This window comes from Ciconia boyciana, chromosome 3, assembly GCF_034638445.1.
Source record: "Ciconia boyciana chromosome 3, ASM3463844v1, whole genome shotgun sequence".
Lineage (NCBI taxonomy): Eukaryota > Metazoa > Chordata > Aves > Ciconiiformes > Ciconiidae > Ciconia > Ciconia boyciana.
Genome location: NC_132936.1, coordinates 783,800 through 804,469, shown reverse-complemented (window position 1 = coordinate 804,469; position 20,670 = coordinate 783,800). Strand labels below are relative to the sequence as shown.

The 20,670-nt window shown below is 41.6% G+C and overlaps 1 protein-coding gene across 17 annotated transcripts in view; it reads left to right on the top strand.

The window, feature by feature from the left end:
- DTNB (dystrobrevin beta) overlaps window positions 1-20,670 on the top strand; it is a 226,569-nt gene that overhangs the window by 47,023 nt on the left and 158,876 nt on the right. For 10 of the 17 annotated variants that reach the window (XM_072858125.1, XM_072858126.1, XM_072858109.1 and 7 more), the window contains 2 exons: window positions 10,986-11,045; window positions 13,607-13,773. The exons of 1 other annotated variant lie outside the window; for it this stretch is intronic. In XM_072858125.1, the coding sequence (XP_072714226.1) occupies window positions 10,986-11,045; window positions 13,607-13,773 (227 nt within the window). The remainder of the gene's footprint in view (window positions 1-10,985; window positions 11,046-13,606; window positions 13,774-20,670) is intronic. 6 more of the 17 variants (XM_072858123.1, XM_072858111.1, XM_072858121.1 and 3 more) reach the window with 1 other exon arrangement.

Here is a 20,670-nt window from a genome sequence, read left to right as displayed (position 1 = left end):
TAGTCCCAGAGCATTTAAGCCCAGACTTTTGTTGGAGTGAAAAGTGTTCTATGCTTCTGGGATGAAGACTGATTCTTTATGAAATCATCAGCAACAATGCAAAACAAGATTAGTTTTAGAGTTCTAGCATCGCTAGTAGTGGAAGATGAAAAAACAAGCAGCAGAAAAATGATATTCTCTAAATGTTCACGTTGATTCTGAAGCTTTTAAAAGTTTCACTTGAACTATGCTTTAACGTATGCTTTCAAGCGCTAGCTCCCAAAGATTTTGGTACCCATTCAAATGCCTGTCTTGAGTAGCATTTGAGCACATGAGTCACTTCAGTGCTCACTATAGGAGGTAAAAGCTGAGCTCCTCTCACTTCCAGACCTTTTCTTAGCTAAAATTTCCTGGGTTTACTGCCTATGGAAAGTATTTAAGGAGCAATAAGGGATGGAAAACTGAAGATTAACAGTGAGAGAGAGTGATGATAGTCATCTGGCTGAGAGGGCTTTATGGAGTTCAGGGAAGCAAAAAGTGTTCAGGGAACCAGCAACCTTTCCTGAGGAAGGCTGTGCAAGTGTATTGACACTATTTGCTGGGTTTAGTGGCAAAAAGGTGGTGTGTTTAATTTATTGTACGGTTGCACGCAGTATATGTGTATGTTTTGTATGTGAATTCTAGAAAAAAAAACAACTTTTTTTTTCTTCACCCATAAACTAAACTTCATCTTTTGTTTCCTTCCCCACAGAGTAAAATCACGTTATCATAATTCAAAACCTCTGCCTTACTAGTTGTTACCCCTTCTTCTGCTTAATGCATTTATAGTCATTTCAAGGTGTATAGGCTTCTTCCTTTTGAGACACAGGTAGATAAGCTCTAGGCTCTTGTTTTTGCCTAGCTGTTTACAGGCACAGCTTGGCCGTCTGTCTCTAGCTAAGTTTTCATGGTTTATATTCCATTCTCTGTTTCCTGACATTTATGCCTGTGACATGATTAAGTACTGCTGTGATTTTTGAGATGCTGTTTTTTGGCATTTGTTTCATTGTCTTCTCTTGATCCTCTTGCAAAGCATATCTGGTTGTGAATTTAATCTGCATTTGTTCCGCAGTGAACAAGATTGGAGTTGCAATGTTCAATGGGCTTTTCTTCTTTATTGCAACAGAAGAGAAGGTGAATTTCCCAGTTGTTCTATGTGTTTACAGACATTTCCCAACAATTGTGTGTCTTATTTTTAAAAAAGTGATTTTTTAAAAGAATTTTGAGGGGAGCAATTTCACGGAGACAAATCGTATGGGAAAACTTATGAAAAAGGTGGGGAGTTTGATCTAGTTAAAATATTAGGTAAACTACAGTACTGCAGTGTCTTTCCCACCCTTATGTAACAGGTTGCACTAATAGAAGGGCAGCAGCGACTTTTTGCTTTCTTCTTCTTCCTCTGTCCTCTTATCCTCATAAACTTGTACTTCAAGAAAAGCACTCAGGGTGGAATAAATGCGGTAAGGAAACAGGCAGTAAAAATGTTTATGAATTACAGGTCAGGACAGAATTGCACAGAGCTTCTTAGGCAAGGGTAAAATGTTTAAACATCATGTTTGGACAGATGTGAAATGGTGGAAAGATCTGGAGATAATCCATAGTCTGATGTTTTTTCTGCTTGAGAGTACCTGGAGGAAATTTCTAGATACCCAGAATAATACTTCCTTATAGATTAGTGCATGCATTCCTATATTATCTGACAGCTTGCCCTTGCTGTGGGATGTGGCTGCTCTAGAACGTGCAGACCCCAATCTAACCATCTTCATGGGGAGCAGTTGCATAAGTGCCCCTTTTTCTGACGCTTTCTTCTAAGCAGCCAGAGATTCTCCCTGGTCATCTGTTCTGCCAGCCAGTCTCACAGTCTAATTCTATGTTACACAAAGGAGTCTTGTTACACACAGGTTTAGCATTCAGATAACTTGATAGGATAACTTTTAATGTTCGTGACATTAAAATTATGTTTCTAATTCTTATCAGCCTCTTCTACAGCTACCTCCCAAAGCTGCCTGCTGAATTATGTTACCATCAATAATTCGTGCCAGTGTTCTTGCCCTCTAAGTTACTACAATTTTTTTTCCTTGGAAACTTTTATTCTGTTGCAAGTGGTATTTTTGCTCCAGAGTCAGGCAGCAGTTCCTCTGCTTAAAAGTGTTGATGAGAAATATTGCAGCTGAGGTACAGAGGTATGTGGCAAGCCACAGCAGGCTTAGCAGGTGGGGGAGATCAAGTCTGGATTATGTCCCTACAGCAAAAGAAGTTAAGGGAGGGTTGGTGGTGGGGGCCTGAGTGTGGGAAGGTAAAAAAAGCAAATCTGAAGGACAGAGACAGTAGAAGGAATGAGCTTGGGATTACTGGGACATGTGGTAGGAAAAGAAATGTTGAGGGAAGACACAGCTCTGATTACAGATGTGCCCGCTAAGGAAAAAGCAAGTCAGAAGCTTTTATAGTTTCAAGTCTGGGACAGGACATATGCAAGAGTTCATTGTCGCTATGGATCCAGATTGAGTATCTCCTATTAAATGGTCATTTTCAATGTTTAAAAGGCAGAATATGGAAGATGTGAAGCTGACAATGGCTACTGCTGTGGATTCTGTGGCTAAATTAATATGAAGTTACTTTGTAAGGGTTGTGTATGTTTTAATATCTGCATATATTAAAAAAACGTAAATTTTGTTGAAATAAATGGTTGTAGGAGTTTACAGGAATGCCTGTCTCCTTTCACTTGAAAACTTTTCCAGACGATTGGCAAAAACATGAAAGAAACAGAGATCAGTGCCGATTTAAAACAAGATCATTTTTTGTTGGGTATGGTGATACGTTGTACTAATGCCTTCAGTCAGATTTTTGTTCAGCCTATAAGCGAGCCAGAACCAATCCTCTGATTTGGAGGAAAGAGTTGGCCACAAAGATTCTCTAGTCTTCATCCGTTACTTGATAATGGGCTACTGCCCCAAGTATGTACTTCCTTGAGACATTGCCTCCGCTTCTAATCCTGACCAGTCGTTCAGTGCTGTGTGTAGGACTGCTAGGGATAGGGCACGGCACGGGATAGGGCAGGAATTGGCATCTCCCTGTGGTGATCTTGGAGCTGAAAGCTGAGACATCAGGTTCCCAGACAAAATACTGGAGTTGTTTCATAGTGCTCCACAATTATTAAAAGGGCTTAAGTTTCAGACATTGATTTGGGCCCTTAATGAATTTGGTACAGTCAGTTTTTAAATTTTAAGCTACAGCTGGCACCTATGTTTCAGTGCTATGCAATTTCTTAGTGACAGGTTCTCGCATCCAGGGTAAACTAAAATCAGCAGCAGTCACAACAGGGAGAGTAACTCTGATATCCACCCAGGTGCTGGAGCTTGCTTTACTAGGGTTGCTGCTGAAGGATTCTCTAGCTAATGAACCTCTTAGGTTGTGATCTGAAACAAGAACTTGTGAGAACTGTGAAACATTTCCACCTTTACTAGTGGAAATTATAAAGGCGGATCCTTCAGGTTCAGAGGCAAAACTTGGACAAAAGGACAGCTCGTGATAAATAACCTCCCTGCTCAAGGAAAACTTTGCTCTCTAGTGTTACACAGGCTTCTCTTTTTACTGCAGATGCTTTACTAGAGATGCTGAACTGTTTCTTTGGAACAGATTTGCAAGGCTGTAAGTTGGGTATTCTGACGTTTATCAGCTGATCCTCCAAGTGCAGATTCATGAGAATGTGAGCTCTTAAAAATAATTTTTCAGTGGGACACTGGGAAGTGCAAAGTCCAGCACCTGGGAAGGAATAACCCCATGCACCAGTGCACGTTGGGGGCTGACTGGCTGGAAGACAATTTGGCAGAAAAGGACGTGGGGGTCCTGGTGGACACCAAGTCGAACATCAGCCAGCAATGCCATCTTGAAGCCGAAAAGGCCAGCAGTGTTCTGGGCTGTGTTAGGAAGACCATAGCTAGCAGATCGAGAGAGATGTTTATTGCCCTCTGTTCAGCACTGGTGAGACCAAATCTGGAATACTGTGTCCAGTGCTGGGCTCTCCAGTACAAGGGAGACGTGGACTCACTGGAGTGAGTCCAGCAAAGGGCCACAAAGATGACTAAGGGACTGCAGCATGAGCGATATGAGGATAGGCTGAGAGAGGTGGGACTGCTTAGCCTCGAGAGGAGAAGGCTCAGGGGGACCTTAGCAATGTGTGTAAATAACTGGTGGGAAGCAGTGAAGAAGATATAGCTACGGTCTTCTCAGTGGTACCCAGTGGCAGCACAAGAGGCAATGGGCACAAATGGAAATACAGGAAATTCTGTTTAAACATAAGAAGAAATTTTTTTATGGTGAGGGTGGTCAAACTCTGCATCAGGTTGCCCAGGTTGTGGAGTCTCCATCCTTGGAGATGTTCAGAACGCGACTGGACAACGGCCTGAGCAGCCTGCCCTGGATGACCCTGCTTTGAGCAATCTCCAGCGGTCCCTTCCAGCCTCAGCTGTTCAGTGGTTTTGTGATTCTGGGTATGATTGCAATAAAATCCCATTAAATCGTTCCCTGAAGTTCTCCTTTTCCACCACTGGTCTGTAAACACTGTTATCTGATGAAATGGGCTCAGTCCATAAAGATCCATCCTCTAAGTTTGTGTCTTTGCTGCTGCTATCTTGAACACAGTTCCTTGTAGTGTTTAGTAGTACTCTTGTTCTGGAGTCAGTTGTTGATTTCCACTGCAAGTTAGTTTTCTCTGGATCACACCTTGTCAGAGTGTAGTGCTTTTGTTCCCTAACCCTTCCTCCCAACCAGATGTTTGTCTCCTTCACAGCTTGTAAATATTCTCATTAATTACTCTGGCAATCACTGCTGAGTTACTTCAGAGGCACTTGAACACCTCAGTTGACACCTTTAAAAAAAAAAAATAATAATCCTGCAATTTCCTTGGTTGTCTTTTCAACTCTGATATAAGCAAAAGGCAGTTAAGCTCTGAACTGAGCTTTATTGGAGAAATAATTTACAGGTAGAAAATAACGTATCTTCTTTCTCAAGGCATCAAATAAATTCCATGGATTGCTGGTATTGATCTAAACAAATAGGCCAGCAAGTTATTGCTGAAAGCCATCTTCTCAATTTGCATGCTAATATGCAGCATAATAACAGTATGCTTTTGTGCAGGCATTCTAATCTCTTTAGTTATGCTTTTGTAGAAACAGGATCCTTTGTAAATGCAAGTGGAAGAAGTCTTCAGGCTATGGTTTGTTTTTTTTTTTTCCTCTCCCATTTATAACAAAGGGAAAATATAGAAAATAATATCTAGCTTTTAAACTTGCCATGGCTGTTAGCTTAAGCTTATATTAACATTTGTAGAAATACATTGCTAGCTCGTAGGCTCTCTAGGGTAAGGATTGTATCTTACCTGAAATACGATGATTTTAAAAAAGCAAATGCGCGTGGTAGGGAGAATGCAGTTCCTGTTTAGGAGTTCCCAATTTAAAAATGTTCCATAACATTTTTCAAACCGTATCAGGTCGTTCTTCAGTGAGGTATTATAACTCAAGCTTTGGCCACCTTCTGGGACAAATAAATCTTTAACTTTCCCAGAAGATAAAAATAATTTCAATAATTTCTGAATGGGATTGAGAGTCTCTGCCTTTCCTAAAATGATGAAATGTGTGTTTAGCAGCTGCTATGCAGCCTTAGCTGGGGTAAATCTTTTACTTTCACAAGGAAAGATAGAGCCTCGCAGTGGAATTCATTTTCGACTTTCCTTTGAAAAAAGAAAAAAAAAAAACAAAAAAGCTAAAAAATCACAGAACTGCAGTGATTATGCCATTTGGGGGTTTTGGCTTTTTCACGTTTCTTGAGAGGAGGAAGGTGACTTCCTAGGACGATATGCCAGGCATGCTGGTGTTTTGACAGGGATGTTGAAGTGTATGGACCATCTTCAAACCCCCCCGCAGCGACACGGTTCCCCCCGTGGGAGGGTGAGTGGAGGCTGGCCGAGGTCGCGCTCGGCTGTTGGCGGAGCCCTGACACCTCTCGGTGGTCTGTGTCCGATCCCTACCCCCTTTGCCTTTCTTCCCCTCCTCCCTTTCAGAAGGGCAGGTCAGTGTAGCCGTCAGTATTTTCAGCGTCTGGGTGGGTTGTGTTGCCATATCTCTGCCTTTCCCGAAGCACAGGGGAAACTTCCTTTCCAGAAGCAGAATTGCCTTATTTTGGTATTTTTCCTTCTTTCTGTGCTTCCCCAGGTTTCTGTGAATTCTAGCTTCCATTAAGAATTGTAATATAAGTTTACAGACATACTCAGAATTATTACGGAACTATCCTGATGGTGGTAAAGGAGTTCCAGTGACAAAAACTCGTGCTTTTGAGTCAGCCTGTCCTTTGCTGCTCGAATGTATTGCTGACATCCATCAAGAAACTAGTGTCTCTTTTTTCCTTATTGTGATTTTGGCACAATGTTTTTATGAATGCTCAGGAGCCAAAATTTTTTTCAGTTCTTGCTTTAGAGGATCTGGACACTTTCATGGAGGTCTGCATTCTCCTTGGATTGTCAGCAGGTTAAAAAAAAGGCTTAATAAGAAAAATGTAGCATTAAAATCTTCTGTACCAGCAATGGGTAATTTCCTGCACTGCCCGAGTTGTAAGCTGTCATTAAGGAAGCGTCTTCTGATTGTGAACTCCCATCCTTAAAGACCAGTTGTAAACTATTTAGGTTCTCCAGGTGATTGCTTTAAAGAAAGGAAAAGGAAGCTACAAACTGCTGTAGACATCATTATAATTAGGAAGACTGATACCCCTCTGAGGCACAGCGTCACTTGTACATGCGAGCAGTAACAAACATCTGGAAGCACGTTTCAAAAAGAAGCCTCTGCAAAGATATTTCAGTCCATGCTGCCCTGGTATGTTAATTGCTGTCTGTGATAACTTGGGTAGCGTAAGTCAATAATTGTGTGTGGCATTTTTACAGAGTACAGGAAGATGTTAAGCTACTACTCAGCAGAATCTTTGCACAACTTAGGCTGGGCCTTGTGATACACTTGTGTTTTTCCGTGCCCTGGTTAGAGCCATCATCTGACATGGCACCTTGGAGTGTGTCCTGCTGGTAGTATTCTGTGAGTTTTTAAGCCCATCATTTCTTTTCTGAATAAAAATTCTGCAATGTGCTTCAGTTTTCTGTTTTGCTGGTCCCTAAGCTTTCCAGTGGAATGTAGATTATTTTAAAAGGTTCTTCTACGTAGGCTGCTGTATAGCACGTGGCAGATTGCTTCTGTTCATCATAACCTGCTGATGCCGTGGAAGTAGTCCATCGGATCCACGTGGTCCATAGATCACCGGTGGTAAAGCAGTGTTCCACTGCAGAGTGGAGGAGAATATGTTTAGTCCCAGAGATTAGGTTTTGTTTAGCGATTTGGCAGCAGAATGCAGGACCAGAGAGTATTTGGGTGTATTCATGACTGTGATTTTAGGCCAAGGAGGTCAGGTTCCTGCTTTAGTCAGTAGGAAGGTAGAGATTCCTGCTCTAAACTGCCACCTAAGCAGGCCTCTCTTCACTGAGTTTAGCTAGGGACGTTCATCTCCTGGAAGGGTTCTCTTTCCGCTCATTTGAGTAGTTTCCATGGAAAAATCTGAAAGAGCTGAAACCTGGAGCTTGGCATGTACCTTATATACTAGACATGATTTCTGTGGTAAAATTACACACAGCTTTACAAGGAACACAGTATTTGGCTTTCTGTGCTATATATTGCTCAATTAAGCACATGATTGCATTTTTATCTCCTAGCTAACAGTATCACTTGTATTTTACATTGGAGTAATAGAGTTTAGAAGTTACAGATGTACGCATCAATATTGCTGGCCTGTGTCCGCTGGGACAAAACAAAATCTTGTAGCAGTATGTCTTGTTTACAGATGTAGCTATTAGTACCACATGTAAAAGAATACTATAATAAAAGTTTGTATTTATAGTCATGGCAAGTTCTTCAAAGCATTTCTCCTCCAACATTAATTCTGTCTTAGCCAGAGTTTTGAACAGTGGGGTTTTTTCCAGGTCTTCCTTGAAACATTTTTATGTGAAAAATGTTGAATTATTACATCTTCGTCATGCTTTAGCTTTCTAGTTTTATGGTCTCCTCTTTGATTTCTTTTCTTGCATTTTGCAGCTGTCATATTTTCATTTTCCTTTAACTGCTAGTTTTTTAATGTCTTTGGGAATTTCTCCTATACAATTTAATAAAGATTCTGTTCTCTTCCCCTACTTATTTCTATCCACATTTTGTTATCGATCCACTCTTCCTATGGAAATACTCTGTCACGTGTAAGCAGACAATGTGGACAGGCTTCCCAGTTCCAGACCAGTGTCTGGTCATTCAGTCCTGCATCTCTCTTGCCTCTCATGTACCTTTAAAATTAGGGTACTTCGAAACAGCATGTGGATCCACAATTTTTGCTCTAAAACTCTTCTTCGTTATTTCATTTTAGCAATCTATTGTTTATATTACAATCATATTTGGAAGCCCTAATCATATGCCTCCAGGGGAAGGGCATTGTTCAGACAGAGCAAAGACTGGTTTTTGGCATCAGCAGTCAAAATATAAGATAAAATATTGAATACACAGAGCCGGGGCAGTGTATGGAGGCTTCAAGACAAGGAGGAATATCGGATTTGGGGTTTGCAACTCAAAAATTGGTGGTGGAGTAACGATACCTACATTTGGGTGGAAAACAGTAATAAAGGCTTTTGACCAGAACGGCTTCTGTGGAAATGTGAGAGGCGGAGGGACTTCTTAAGATCAGAACTGAAGGAGATGGATGTCAGACAGTAAGCATGCTTTCAGTAAGCTTAGAGCCAAAAGGAACTTGGAGTTAGAGACGAAAATATGGTCAATTTTTTTGTCTTTGGAATCTGAAAACCTAAATTGTGTGTATATTTTGATGTTGGAGAGCAAGGGGAACAGACCAAAGCAAATAATAATAAAGAAGGAATGGCTATGAGGAGTCTGAGGTAAATCACAAGATGGAACAAGATCTTTGAATAAATTAGGTGTTTGTAGAAGAAAGGAAATGAGAAGTATCTGTGTGATAGAGGAGGGAAGAAGAGGAAGAGGAGCAAGGACACATCACATTCTTCCAGTTTTCATCTGGAAGAATTACCAAGCTTTGATGGGTGAGGTTAGTTTTGTGACGAGATTTCTTTCGAGGATACTCTGCAATGCAGGAGCCTGAGCAGAGTTAGTGATGCTGGGGTGGGTCAGATGGGATGGGAAGTAGAAGGGCGCGTCCCACAGGGCAGCACACTTGGGAGGGAATTGAAATACAGTGACAGTCACTGACGGTATCAGTCGAAAAAAAGAAGGGAAAGCAAAAACATGCTGAATACAGACATATGATTGGGAGTCAGAAAAAGGAGGAAAAGCCAGACGTGAGAACTGGGTTCATGGTCCAATCTCTCTGGCTGCTTCCCTCTCCTGCCCTTCCTGCACTTTCCACCGGGAACTGGTCTGCTGGCAGGAGTGAAGGGAGGAAGGAGCAGGTTGTGTGTCTCTCAAGAAAGAGCCAGTAGGAAGTTTGAGTCTGGAGTACTGGCAGCCAGAAAAGGGAATGACGGAAGACTTGGATGCAGTGAAAGGTGGAAAGAAGCTTAAAACTCCCACTCCCATATGTGGCAGGGAGCTTTGGGTAACGGGACACCTTCAAAAGAGAAGGTGTCAACAGCAAAAAGAGTTCAGATCACTGAGGCAGAGAAGATGAAGCATGAGCATTTTGATTAGAACAAGTATTTCAGAGGCAGGAAAGGAGGAGTAGGGAGGAGAGAGGAAAAATGGATTGGGACATGAGGTGAGCTCTTCCAGTCCATAGGCAGGAGGACTTGTGGTGGTTCAAGTGTGACTTGGAGTTGGGCACGTCAATGATGTGAAAAACATTTTCAATTGACTGCTTCATGGCAACTTCAGTCGGATTTATGCAGATGGGAGCATGGAAAGCGATCTGAACAGGAGAGATGAGAAATAAATAAAATTTGTAACACCATATTTTATGGCATTTGGAAATGAACAAAAAAATGGGAAAAGAGTAATATCTACATTTGATCATGGCATACCACCTGCCAGAAAGCCAGGAAGGGGAAGACAGCAGGCTGGTACTGGGAGGAAGCATGCTGTTCTGCTTCATTTATTTGTTTCCCATCCATAGCTAAACATTGTCACTTTCCGAAAAAGAAAAAAAAAACATAAAAAAACCCCAAACCAAACAAAAAACCCTCACAAACAAATGAAAAAGTACACCTCTCTGGTTTCTATCTTGATGGCCAGATACCTTGCCCATGATCTACTAAGCTCTAATACTGATTGTTCCAGTCTTCTCTTTATCAATCATCTTTAGAGCATGCTTTTTGCAGTACATGGAGTGCTGTCACTGTTATTATTTTGCCTCATGTTTTATTTTATCAGAATGTTGTTATTGCTTTCCTAAATCAAGCGTATTGGTTTCAAGTTTTTGATTCTTTGGTTCAGGACTCTGTAGTACTTTTGTCCCCTTTTCATCAATGGTAATCTCTTCTAAACGCAGAGAGTCAGAGAAGATAAGAGACCTTTTTGAAAAGGTGGGGGAGAAGAGACAAGATCAAGAGGTACGCAGAGGTAGACAGAACATGCTGCGATCAGCTGATAGCAGTATATTGGCCTTCGTTAAGGCAGTGACCTAACGCTGTAGCTTAGCAGGCGACAGCCACCCTGCCACAAGCAGGAAGGATATTGTGGGAGAGTGCGGGGGCTGTGGGTGGGGGAGGCTCTGGGAACCTGTGACTTCATCCATCTCTCTTTCCAAAGGCAAACTTGAATGTATGTAAACAGTCTTGAAAGATTTGCCTCGCTGCTTCTTAAAATCCTCTATCAAAAAGTTTCAACACCTCCTTGGACTTGAAGCTGGGGTGAGATCACTGTTTAAATATTCTTAGGATGAGAAAGTTTTTTCCTAATGTTCTAGCGTGAGTTTTTTTCTTATTGCAGTTCAAACCCTTAAGTACCTGTTTTTGGGCCACTGGCTCTGGAGAATGTATTGCTATTTTTGTAAGTACCTCTTGCATGTCTGATTGATACCTTCTCACAGTCTACTAGCTAAGACGCCTACTAGATATTGTTCAGACGATTCTGTTGCTTTCTCCTGTACATATAATTAACCCACATCTTCCTTGAAATGTGATGCCCCAAATTGGACACTTTTTATGATCATTCAATATGTTTATGAAAAATATTGACCAGTGCATGACCTGGAATAAAGCCCTTTGCTTATTAGATCTTTCCATTTTGACAATTAACTGCTCTCTGGTCTTTTCCCAATGAGATTCATGTCCAAGTTACAGTCCTTTCCTCTGTTGTGTATTTCCCCCTGTCATGAGAATATCATGGGAGGCCAATTCTGTAAGAATTACTGTAGTAAAATGAAAAATTGATGGCATTTGATGCCTGTTTCCTATTTTCAAGGTCAATTACTCCATCATGGAAAGACGTTAGGTTGATTTGGCAAATGTTGTCCAAGGCTCATTTCTCTGTTGTTCTTCAGGTGCTTACAGTACTTTGCTTTATTATGTGATTCAGTATGTATTCTACAAGTTAAAATAACAGAAGTCAGTAGTTGCATATGTATAATTTCACACCCTTTTAAGGATCATAATTACAATTCTTGTAATGCCCCTTTGAAATCCCCTGCTAGTTTTCTCTAATTCTGTTTTTCTGACTTTGTCTCTGAATATTTGAGTTATTCTTTTAACCCTCATTAATAATTTGTCCCAGTTTTTGCTTCTGTAGGCTTCCTCTTGAATTTTAGGTTATTGAGGAGCTCTTAATTTTAGCCACGTTGGTCTTTTACTAGAGTCTGCTCTCTTCTCTGCACCGAGGTAGTTTTATGCTTGTTTCTTTAGCATCATTTCCTGAAGGAACTGACAGTTCTTCTAACTCGGTTTTCCTGTTGAATTGTTTCTTCCTGTAGCTTACCTACTAATTCTCATGAGTTTACTGAAATGTGCTGCATAGAAGTCATGTTCTCTCTCCTTTTGCTTCCTAAAACTCACAAAATTACTCTGTGGGCTTGTTGACTTAAGGTCACTTGTCATCTTCTTTCTCATCCAGTTGTTTTCTACTGTTTGATAAAAATCTAGAAGTCTGTCTTTTGCTTTCTCTACCTTTTCTATTAAAAAAAAAAAGTCACCAGTTCCTCTACAGTCCATTCCTACTGGGCATTTGTATATTGAAATCACCTAGCACGATCAGGTCCTCTGCTTTCTACAGTGTTGATCTGTGCTGCAATAAAGTGTCATCTGCCTGATCATCTTGGCTTAATTGTCCATGGCATGCCTGACCAGGTCAATGCTCAAGTTGCCTTTGCTTTAATTGTTACCCGTGTTTTCAAAAGTTTTCGCATATGCGTCCACTCTTGAGGTATCAGGCGCTTCTGCACTGTTTAACTGGCCAAACCTTCCCATAGAAGTGGGCTCTCTCTCCATTCACTCTGTTGCCCTGTGCAGTATTGCACCAAGTCTCACTTAAAACAGCTAAGTCATAATTTTTATCATAGATCTAAACTTCAGGCTCTTTCTGATTATTTCTCTTACATCTTTCAGTAGTTTGTAATAGATGTATCTAAGAATTTCAGCTGGCTGGCCAGTGAACTGCTCTTTTTTCCTGGGGTCTTCTCCATAGCACAGTTATTTATACCTGTCTGTATATTACTTATTATATTATTATACTGTATATTAATTACTTATGCTCTAGACCCACAGCAATGCTAAACTATTTGCTCCTGTAATTCACCTTTATCCTTCCATTCTGTTTCCTGTGCCTCACCTTTCAAGATGCGTTTGGCATAGTAAGATACCTCCTTTACCTCATTCTTACATTCCTCTTTTGTTTATTCTGAAGACTTCAATGGAATGAGTCTGTGATTGTTCATGGGTAGAAGAACAGGGAAGAAGCATTTATTTTTTTTAGCCCACTTCTGATAGTGACTGTGCATGTCACACCTAATTCAATTTTCCAGTTCTCGAGATGTTAAGATTTAGAGGTACGTTGGGGATTTCTTCAGTTTAAGCTATAGAGGTACAAAAGGCAGCTCATAGTCAGGGAAGAGCAAGGGAAGTTCCTCGATGAGAGGCGATTCAGAGCAGAAGCCCATCACGGTGGTCTGAATTTGCCTCTTCTGTGGAAAGCTCTCTCAGCTGACTCTAGGACAAAGTGATCTCCTTGAGCAGAAGTTAACCTTTGTGAATACACTCTTTCTGCTTTCCCTGTCTGCTCACATGTATTCTCGGTGTTGTTGGACTTTCATGGAAACTTCTGGGTCTGAGTGTATCTGAGGAGGGAGAAATCTGAAGAAATATTGAACTTGTCAGATGGAACTGCTATGTTACCATTGACTTCTTAAATTTACGGTTAATCTTACTGAAATTACCTGCTCTGCACTCAAAATCCAGGACCTGCCCAGAGTAACAAGTTGGTTAGTGAAGAACCTGGGGGTGGGTTTTGTAAGCTCCAATGAAATTTGATGGTCGAGGTTTTCCTAAAGTTCGCTTATTACTTTTCTTTTTCTTTTTTTTTTTCTCCCCCTCTCCCTCCCTTTCCCCATCTCCACCAAGTCTTCCATCCCGTGGAATGTTCGTATTGCCGGTGTGAGAGCATGATGGGGTTCCGGTACCGATGCCAGCAGTGCCACAACTACCAGCTCTGTCAAAACTGTTTTTGGCGTGGCCATGCAAATGGTCCTCATAGCAACCAGCATCAGATGAAGGAGCATTCCTCTTGGGTAACTCACCTTTGTTTGTCATGCTGAAGCAACCACCCCTGTGCTAATTTATTCTGAAAGTTAAAGTTTTTATAGTAGAACTGCACTTAAAAGTAGGACTTTTAAAGGTTTTTGAATAGCAAAAGCGTATAAATAGGTAAACTGTACTGTTTTTATTACAGTGATGTTGTTAATTTATTGATGGTTGTCATTGTATTCAGTGCTGTTTAAAGCACGCAAGACAGCACAGTCCTTCTCAAGGCCTTAACATGTGTTTTCTTCCCCTCTTCACATCAGTCCTACTCTTCTTATATTTTCCTCTCTTCTAGCTTGAAGACTTAAAGCTTGCAATACCTTTCCTCCCCAGAAGGCTAAACGGGTTAGCATGAATGCTGTGCTTAGAAAGGAACTTTATCCAAGTGGCATCTTTAAGGATAATATTTCTTTAAGAGAAAAATGTAGTATTGTCATTGTCCTGACAAGTGTAAATATATGCGTTGAAAACTCTTAACTAAAAAGCCTTAAAGAAATTATATGAGAACTAACATTCAGTTAGATGACTATGATAATCACATCTCAAGAAATAATAGACAATTTTAGATATAAAAACCTATTTTATGGCAAAAGATTAAGCCCAACCTTTTACTTATTCAAAGAGAAGTTCAAATGATGATTGGATTAGAATTAGTAATTATCTTCATGAGGAAGAGTCATTATAGTATTACTGTTTAATTTAGAAAATTGGGGCTTAATACCATTCAGTAGTTGGAAGGCAAAGATAGGAAAACTTGACTTAAATATTGTCCTTTTTTTAACTATGTGGATAATAAAGTTCTGGAATGTTTAATCTGAACTACCAGTAGATTATTATCCCCTTAAGTATATATAAATCCAGTCTGCATTTTTTAATACAAAGACGTATCTAAATAGTAGCTGTAACTCTAACGTAGGTATTTCCTTCTCAAGACTCTGACCTGTGTTTGCAGCGAGTCAAGTTAGATGGACTGTGCCCCATTCTGGTGCTAGGATCTGTGAATCTGTCATCCCATCTTGTTTCAGTATTAACTTTTGAGGCATTTGGTTCTTACTAGGCTGTACAGAATCACAGAATCGTTTAGGTTGGAAAAGACCTTTAAGATCATCGAGTCCAATCGTAAACCCAACACTGCCAAGACCACCACTACACCATGTCCCTCAGCACCTCGTCCAAACGTCTCTTAAATACTTCCAGGGACAGAATAAGTTGGTTTTCAGACATAATGTGAATTGGAGGAGTGGGAAGCTATCTAAATGGAAAAGGAAGATATTCAGACTATCACTGTGCTGGTAAATGAAACGGTCCAGGTTGTTGCATGATCGGAACTGCAGGACTGTCGGAACGGTCCCTAGCTTTAGCGTGGACCAAACAGCACTCTCCCGAGCAGCTCCTAAGATAAGGTTCAGGAGTTGACACAGGTGAGGAACCATGCCTACTAGACAACCTGGGTGCAGCCACCTTGCTTTGGAGATGAAGAATTCAAATTATCTGCCATCAGGACCAGGTAGTGGCTCTGGAACTGTTTCCTTCCGTACTCTTCATGTAGAAGAATAAGAGGGAGTTGCATATACAGAAGCAACGCTAGACAGAGCACACAACTGGAAGCAGAAGATTACTGGAAACAGTATTGGGAAACAGTTTTTACAGAACAAAAGGAAAGAATGTGTGAAAGAAAATAATGATAGTTGGGAACCTTGAAAGAGATTTTCATATCTTATCTAATGAAAGCATGGGTACATAGAAACAATTGGTCCAGAGGTCTGTAGAAGGAATTTTAGCAGCAGCAAATTTGGCTGTCTTCAAGGTGAAACTCATACCAGTAAGCAATTGCAGCAGTAGGTGAAATGGAAGGAACGCTTCTAAAAGGTGTGCTTATGTCAATCGGTTATGTTTGCAGGAGGTTTGTGTAGTACTGCCACGGAGTTATGCCTGGGCATGAGCCAAAAGAATAAAAGGCATGAAGGGCGAAGGAGATGTTTACATTTCTTGTTCAGCATAGACAGAATCCAAATCAAAGAAAGGTGAACTTAAGAGGCTAAAGGTTGTCTAAAGGTGAAGCAAAGACAGAAGATGGAAATCGAGGACAAAAATGGAGAAATTTGAGGGATTTCAGTAAACAACAAGGCAATCATAAGGAGCATTTATGTTCCTGTAGTCTAAAGTAATATTTCTGGCTCTAGCTCTAGAAACTTATTTCTGAGCCTTTTAAACCATTTGCTGGGTTTTCTAAGCAACAAAGCGTTTTAAATGGACTAAAAAATTCAGGGATCTATAAAATACTACTACAGACTGGGTTGTCTCCCATAAACTGGGCATGGAAGAGGGATGCCCAGACCTCTTTTGAGAGAGAGGTCTCTTACATATTTTTTCTTTTACTCTTTTTTTTTTTACTTCTGCAAGTCTTGTGTGTTAATTTTCTGAAAATGGAAAATTAGTCTTAATTTTAAAAAATATTTCTTAGTCTGGGATTTGGACTGTATTACTGCTAGGGAAATGACAGGCAATGAAATCCGTCAGTTGGTGAGGTCAGGGAGTCTGAAGTGTCTTTTTCACGTCAGTCTTCAGTAGGACACCTCTGCCTTCACTAGCCGGGTGACTAGTACTGCTGGTAAAGGGGCGAAGCTGAACCTGATAAAAAGAACATCATCCAGCAAAGAGGACAAATTTGAAGGTGTCTATTCTGGATCACTTATGTTTTCAAAAAAAATGCAGTTCAGTCCAGAAAATCGCAATGTTCTCAGGTGGGACGAAGCAGCCGCAGTGTTTCGTGAAGGATGCGTGGCTGGGGAGCGGTTCTGCCAAAGGCGGTTTGGGGAATATGCTTGTTTATGAACTGAATGTGCATCAGCAATGTCCGACTCGTGAAAACGCTGTATTGGTGTCTAGAAAGGAAGACGTGACTGCAAAATGTGCATCGTAGCTCTTCCGTTCTACTCAGCACTGGCGCAGCTTCAGCTGAAGTGGCATGACCTGCTTGCGTGTTTAGTCAACAATAATTTCTTGAGTGAAGCCCCAAAGACTCCTGCTGACCAGATCTGCAGAGATTAGCTGGTACTCTGACACAATAAACAAGAAATGTATTGTTCCTGTCTTTTCAATCCAGCCAGATCTAGTTCAGTCTTGTGTGGTGTACTTTCAGAGTTTTGGAGCCCTAAGACCCAGAAAAAGCATTAAAAATGAGTATTTTAATAAGATTCTTTTTCCTGAAATTCTGAAGTGCCTCTGGTAATTTTTTGATACTATAAATCACATAGTGTAGTGATTTTATATATATATATGTATATATAAAATATATATATGTATATTACTAGGGTGATTATATGTACATATGTAAGTTCAGGTAGAAACTTTTTTGAAAGAGAGGTTTTGCTGCATGAACACACTGCTTGTTGGGGCCTGTTTGGAGGGAAGAAAAAACTTCAAACACTTTGCACATTTTTCCTTCTGGGCTCTTTCAATTTTGTTTTTATTAAATAGCCTTAAACACTGATTCATTTAGTTATGTACGTGCAGCAGAACTGAAAATCAAATTGTTCATTTTGAAAGCGTGTAGATTAGTCATTGTTCATTCTGTTTGTTTATTCTTTTAGTCTGCCAAACTTAAGCAGTCTCTGTCATCCATACATTCCTGGTAAAATGTTAAAATAGCCAAGTTACCCTCGGGTAGAAGCCCTCAGGGTATAAGTTTTAATGGCTTATTATCAACTGTAGTTGAGCTAGAACGCTCTTCCTGCTATAAATAATGGAATGTTTGTTATTTATAACCACCCTTAACATGGTGGCTTTGGAGTACGTAACACAAGCCAAACAAATGTTTAGTTGTTTCTATAGTGATAATATCTATGGCTTCCGTTGGGAGGTCATTACACGGGGTACTAATCGAATCTAAAACAGAAGACAGACCCTTTTATCTACCAAGTTAAAGTCTAGCAATACTGTAAGTAGCTGTTAATAAGATTTTGCTCTCAAAATTACATGTCTTATGTTTCTGGTTCATTTAATTTCCCATTTAGACTACCTTAAAGTTATTAAAAATTTTTGAACATGGTTTTGTTCAGTCCCCCAGAAACAAGCCGAAAGGCAACACAGTATTAAATGTGCTCTGCCTCCCTGTCACGTTGCTGTCTGTGTGTGGACTTCCACCATCACATGGGCTCCTGTTTTCAAATGATGTGAAAAAGCTTCCTTTAATAATTCCGCATTTCCCAGCAGAGGGCACGCTGCCCTCGCGCAGGCAGGCAACAGGCCTGGACATCCGAGGTGACCGTGTGCCTTCTCTGCTGGGAGCTGGAGGCAGACGTGTGCTTTAGCTTCCTTCTCCCACTACCATTTCCCTGTCTGCATTATACTCGCTTCACTTGCCGTATTGGCTTCATTCTCCTTAATCCACTTGGCTGCTTAGCACAATTCCTCTCCTGGGAGAAGAGGGAAAGTTCTCTGGGCACTGACTTGAAAAATTTTTTTGCTTGCTTACCCATTTTCAGTATAAAAGAAGGGTGGATGCCTTACTTTGTGTTTGCATCCTGTGTAGTTTACACTTGTGATACTACAAGTAATATCAGTAAAATGAGGCAGATATTGGAGGGGAGGAGGGAAGAGGGAGAGAGAGAAATGGATAACTTTAAAACCTCAATTTTCAAACAAGTGTTCTTGCCAACAAGGTTTCAATTCCGTTTTTATTACCTACAAATTTCTAAGCCCATCCCAACGACTGTTTACTAGACCCTTTTGGTAGTGGTGGATATGATTTATAGAATCATAGAATGGTGTGGGTTGGAAGGCACCTTAAAGATCATCGAGTCCAACCCCCTGCCATGGGCAGGGACACCTCCCACTACACCAGGTTCCTCAAAGTCCCATCCAGCCTGGCCTTGAATGTTTCCAAGGATGAGGTGTCCACAGCTTCTCTGGGCAACCTGGGCCAGTGCCTCACCACCCTCAGAGTGAAGAGTTTCTTCCTTAGATCTAATCTAAATCTGTCCTTTTTCAGTTTAAAGCCATTACCCCTTGTCCTATCACTACATGCCCTTGTAAAGAGTCCCTCTCCAGCTTTCTTGTAGGCCCATTCAGGTACTGGCAGGCTGCTGTAAGGTCTCCCTGGAGCCTTCTCTTCTCCAGGCTGAACAACCCCAGCTCTCTCAGCCTGTCCTCATAGCGGAGGTGCCCCATCCCTCTGATCACCTTCATGGCCCTCCTCTGGACTCGCTCCAGCAGTTCCATGTCTTTCCTGTGCTGAGGACCCCAGAGCTGGACGCAGCACTGCAGGGGGGGTCTGACCAGAGCGGAGTCGAGGGGCAGAATCCCCTCCCTCGCCCTGCTGGCCACGCTGCGGGTGATGCAGCCCAGGACACGGTTGGCTTTCTGGGCTGTGAGTGCACATCACCCAGTCGTGTTGGGCTTCTCATCAACCAACACCCCCAAGTCCTTCTCTGCAGGGCTGCTCTCAATCCATTCTCCACCCAGCCTGTAATATGCTTGGGATTGCCCTAACCCATGTGTAGGACCTTGCCCTTGGCTTTGTTGAACCTCATGAGGTTCACACGGGCCCACCTCTCAAGCCTGTCAAGGTCCCTCTGGATGGCATCCCTTCCCTCCAGCGTGTGGACCACAGCGCACAAACTTGCTGAGGGTGCGCTCGATCCCACTGTCCGTGTTGCCGACAAAGATGTTAAACAGCACCAGTCCCAATACCGACACCTGAGGAACGCCACTTGTCACTGGTCTCCACTTGGACATCGAGCCATTGACCACCACTTTGAGTGCAACCATCCAGCCCATTCCTTATCCACCCAGTGGTCCATCCATCAAATCCATGTCTCTCCAATTTAGAGGCAAGGCTGTTGTGTGGGACAGTGTCAAACGCTTTGCACAAGTCCAGGTAGATGACATCAGTTGCTCTTCCCTTATCCACCAACAGTGTAACCCCATCGTAGAAGGCCACCAAAGTTATCAGGCACGGTTTGCCCTTAGTGAAGCCGTGTTGTCTGTCTATTTAGAAACACACAATTAGAAAAAGGTAGAAAGACAACTTTTTGCTAATGTAGTTTGTAGTTTCTAGCTTTTTAATTCCGTGATGGAAGTATTATTTTTTAACAGATGTTGCCTTTGAGAGGAAGGCAGGTGAACAGAGACAGGATCTATAAACCATTCTGAAATGAAAAGGATCTGGCAACACACAATACAGATGCAATGGGTTTTCAAACACGTGGAACATCACAGTTGCATTTTACTGATAATTTCTCACGTCTTTTGCGCGTATAACAGTTTTTCAGTGGTATCTGTCAAAAACGTGTTAGTTTCCCCAGCAGAAAGTGGTCAGTTCACTTGCATTTGATGGATATACCTCAGCCATGTGTGTTTGTGCAGATGTAGGCAACTCCAAGGGTAATGCTTGTCTGGATGCAGGCGCAACTCGGTTTTGTCTAAACTTGGTTAAGAACGTACACGCTCAGCGCTTGCCATGTTTTTGTGGGAGGTCCCTTCGTAGTATTTTCCTGATCTCCCAGGACAGCGAGCTGAACGCCCGCTGTCAGAAAGCAGCTGCAGAGCAGCGCGCGTGTCCGGCTGGTCGGGCAGAGCCAGCGCCCGCACAGTGCGGCTCCGTGCTGACATCTGCCTTCCGGGGCTCTGGGAAAAAGGAGTTGAGTAGCTGTTCTAGTACTTAAAATGGCTTTTATTTATAGACTAGTTGCACTCTTATGCAGGCATCGCTATGCAAGTTATATTTCGTTCATGCTTCACTTATAATGGAGTTGGATAGAAACATGATTGTTTATTAAATAAAAATGTAGAATCCAGGACAGTCCTTGACTGATGTATCGATGATATAGTCACTGAAATCACCAAACCCCGAGCGTTTGGTTTGCCTTTGATTCTGGCTG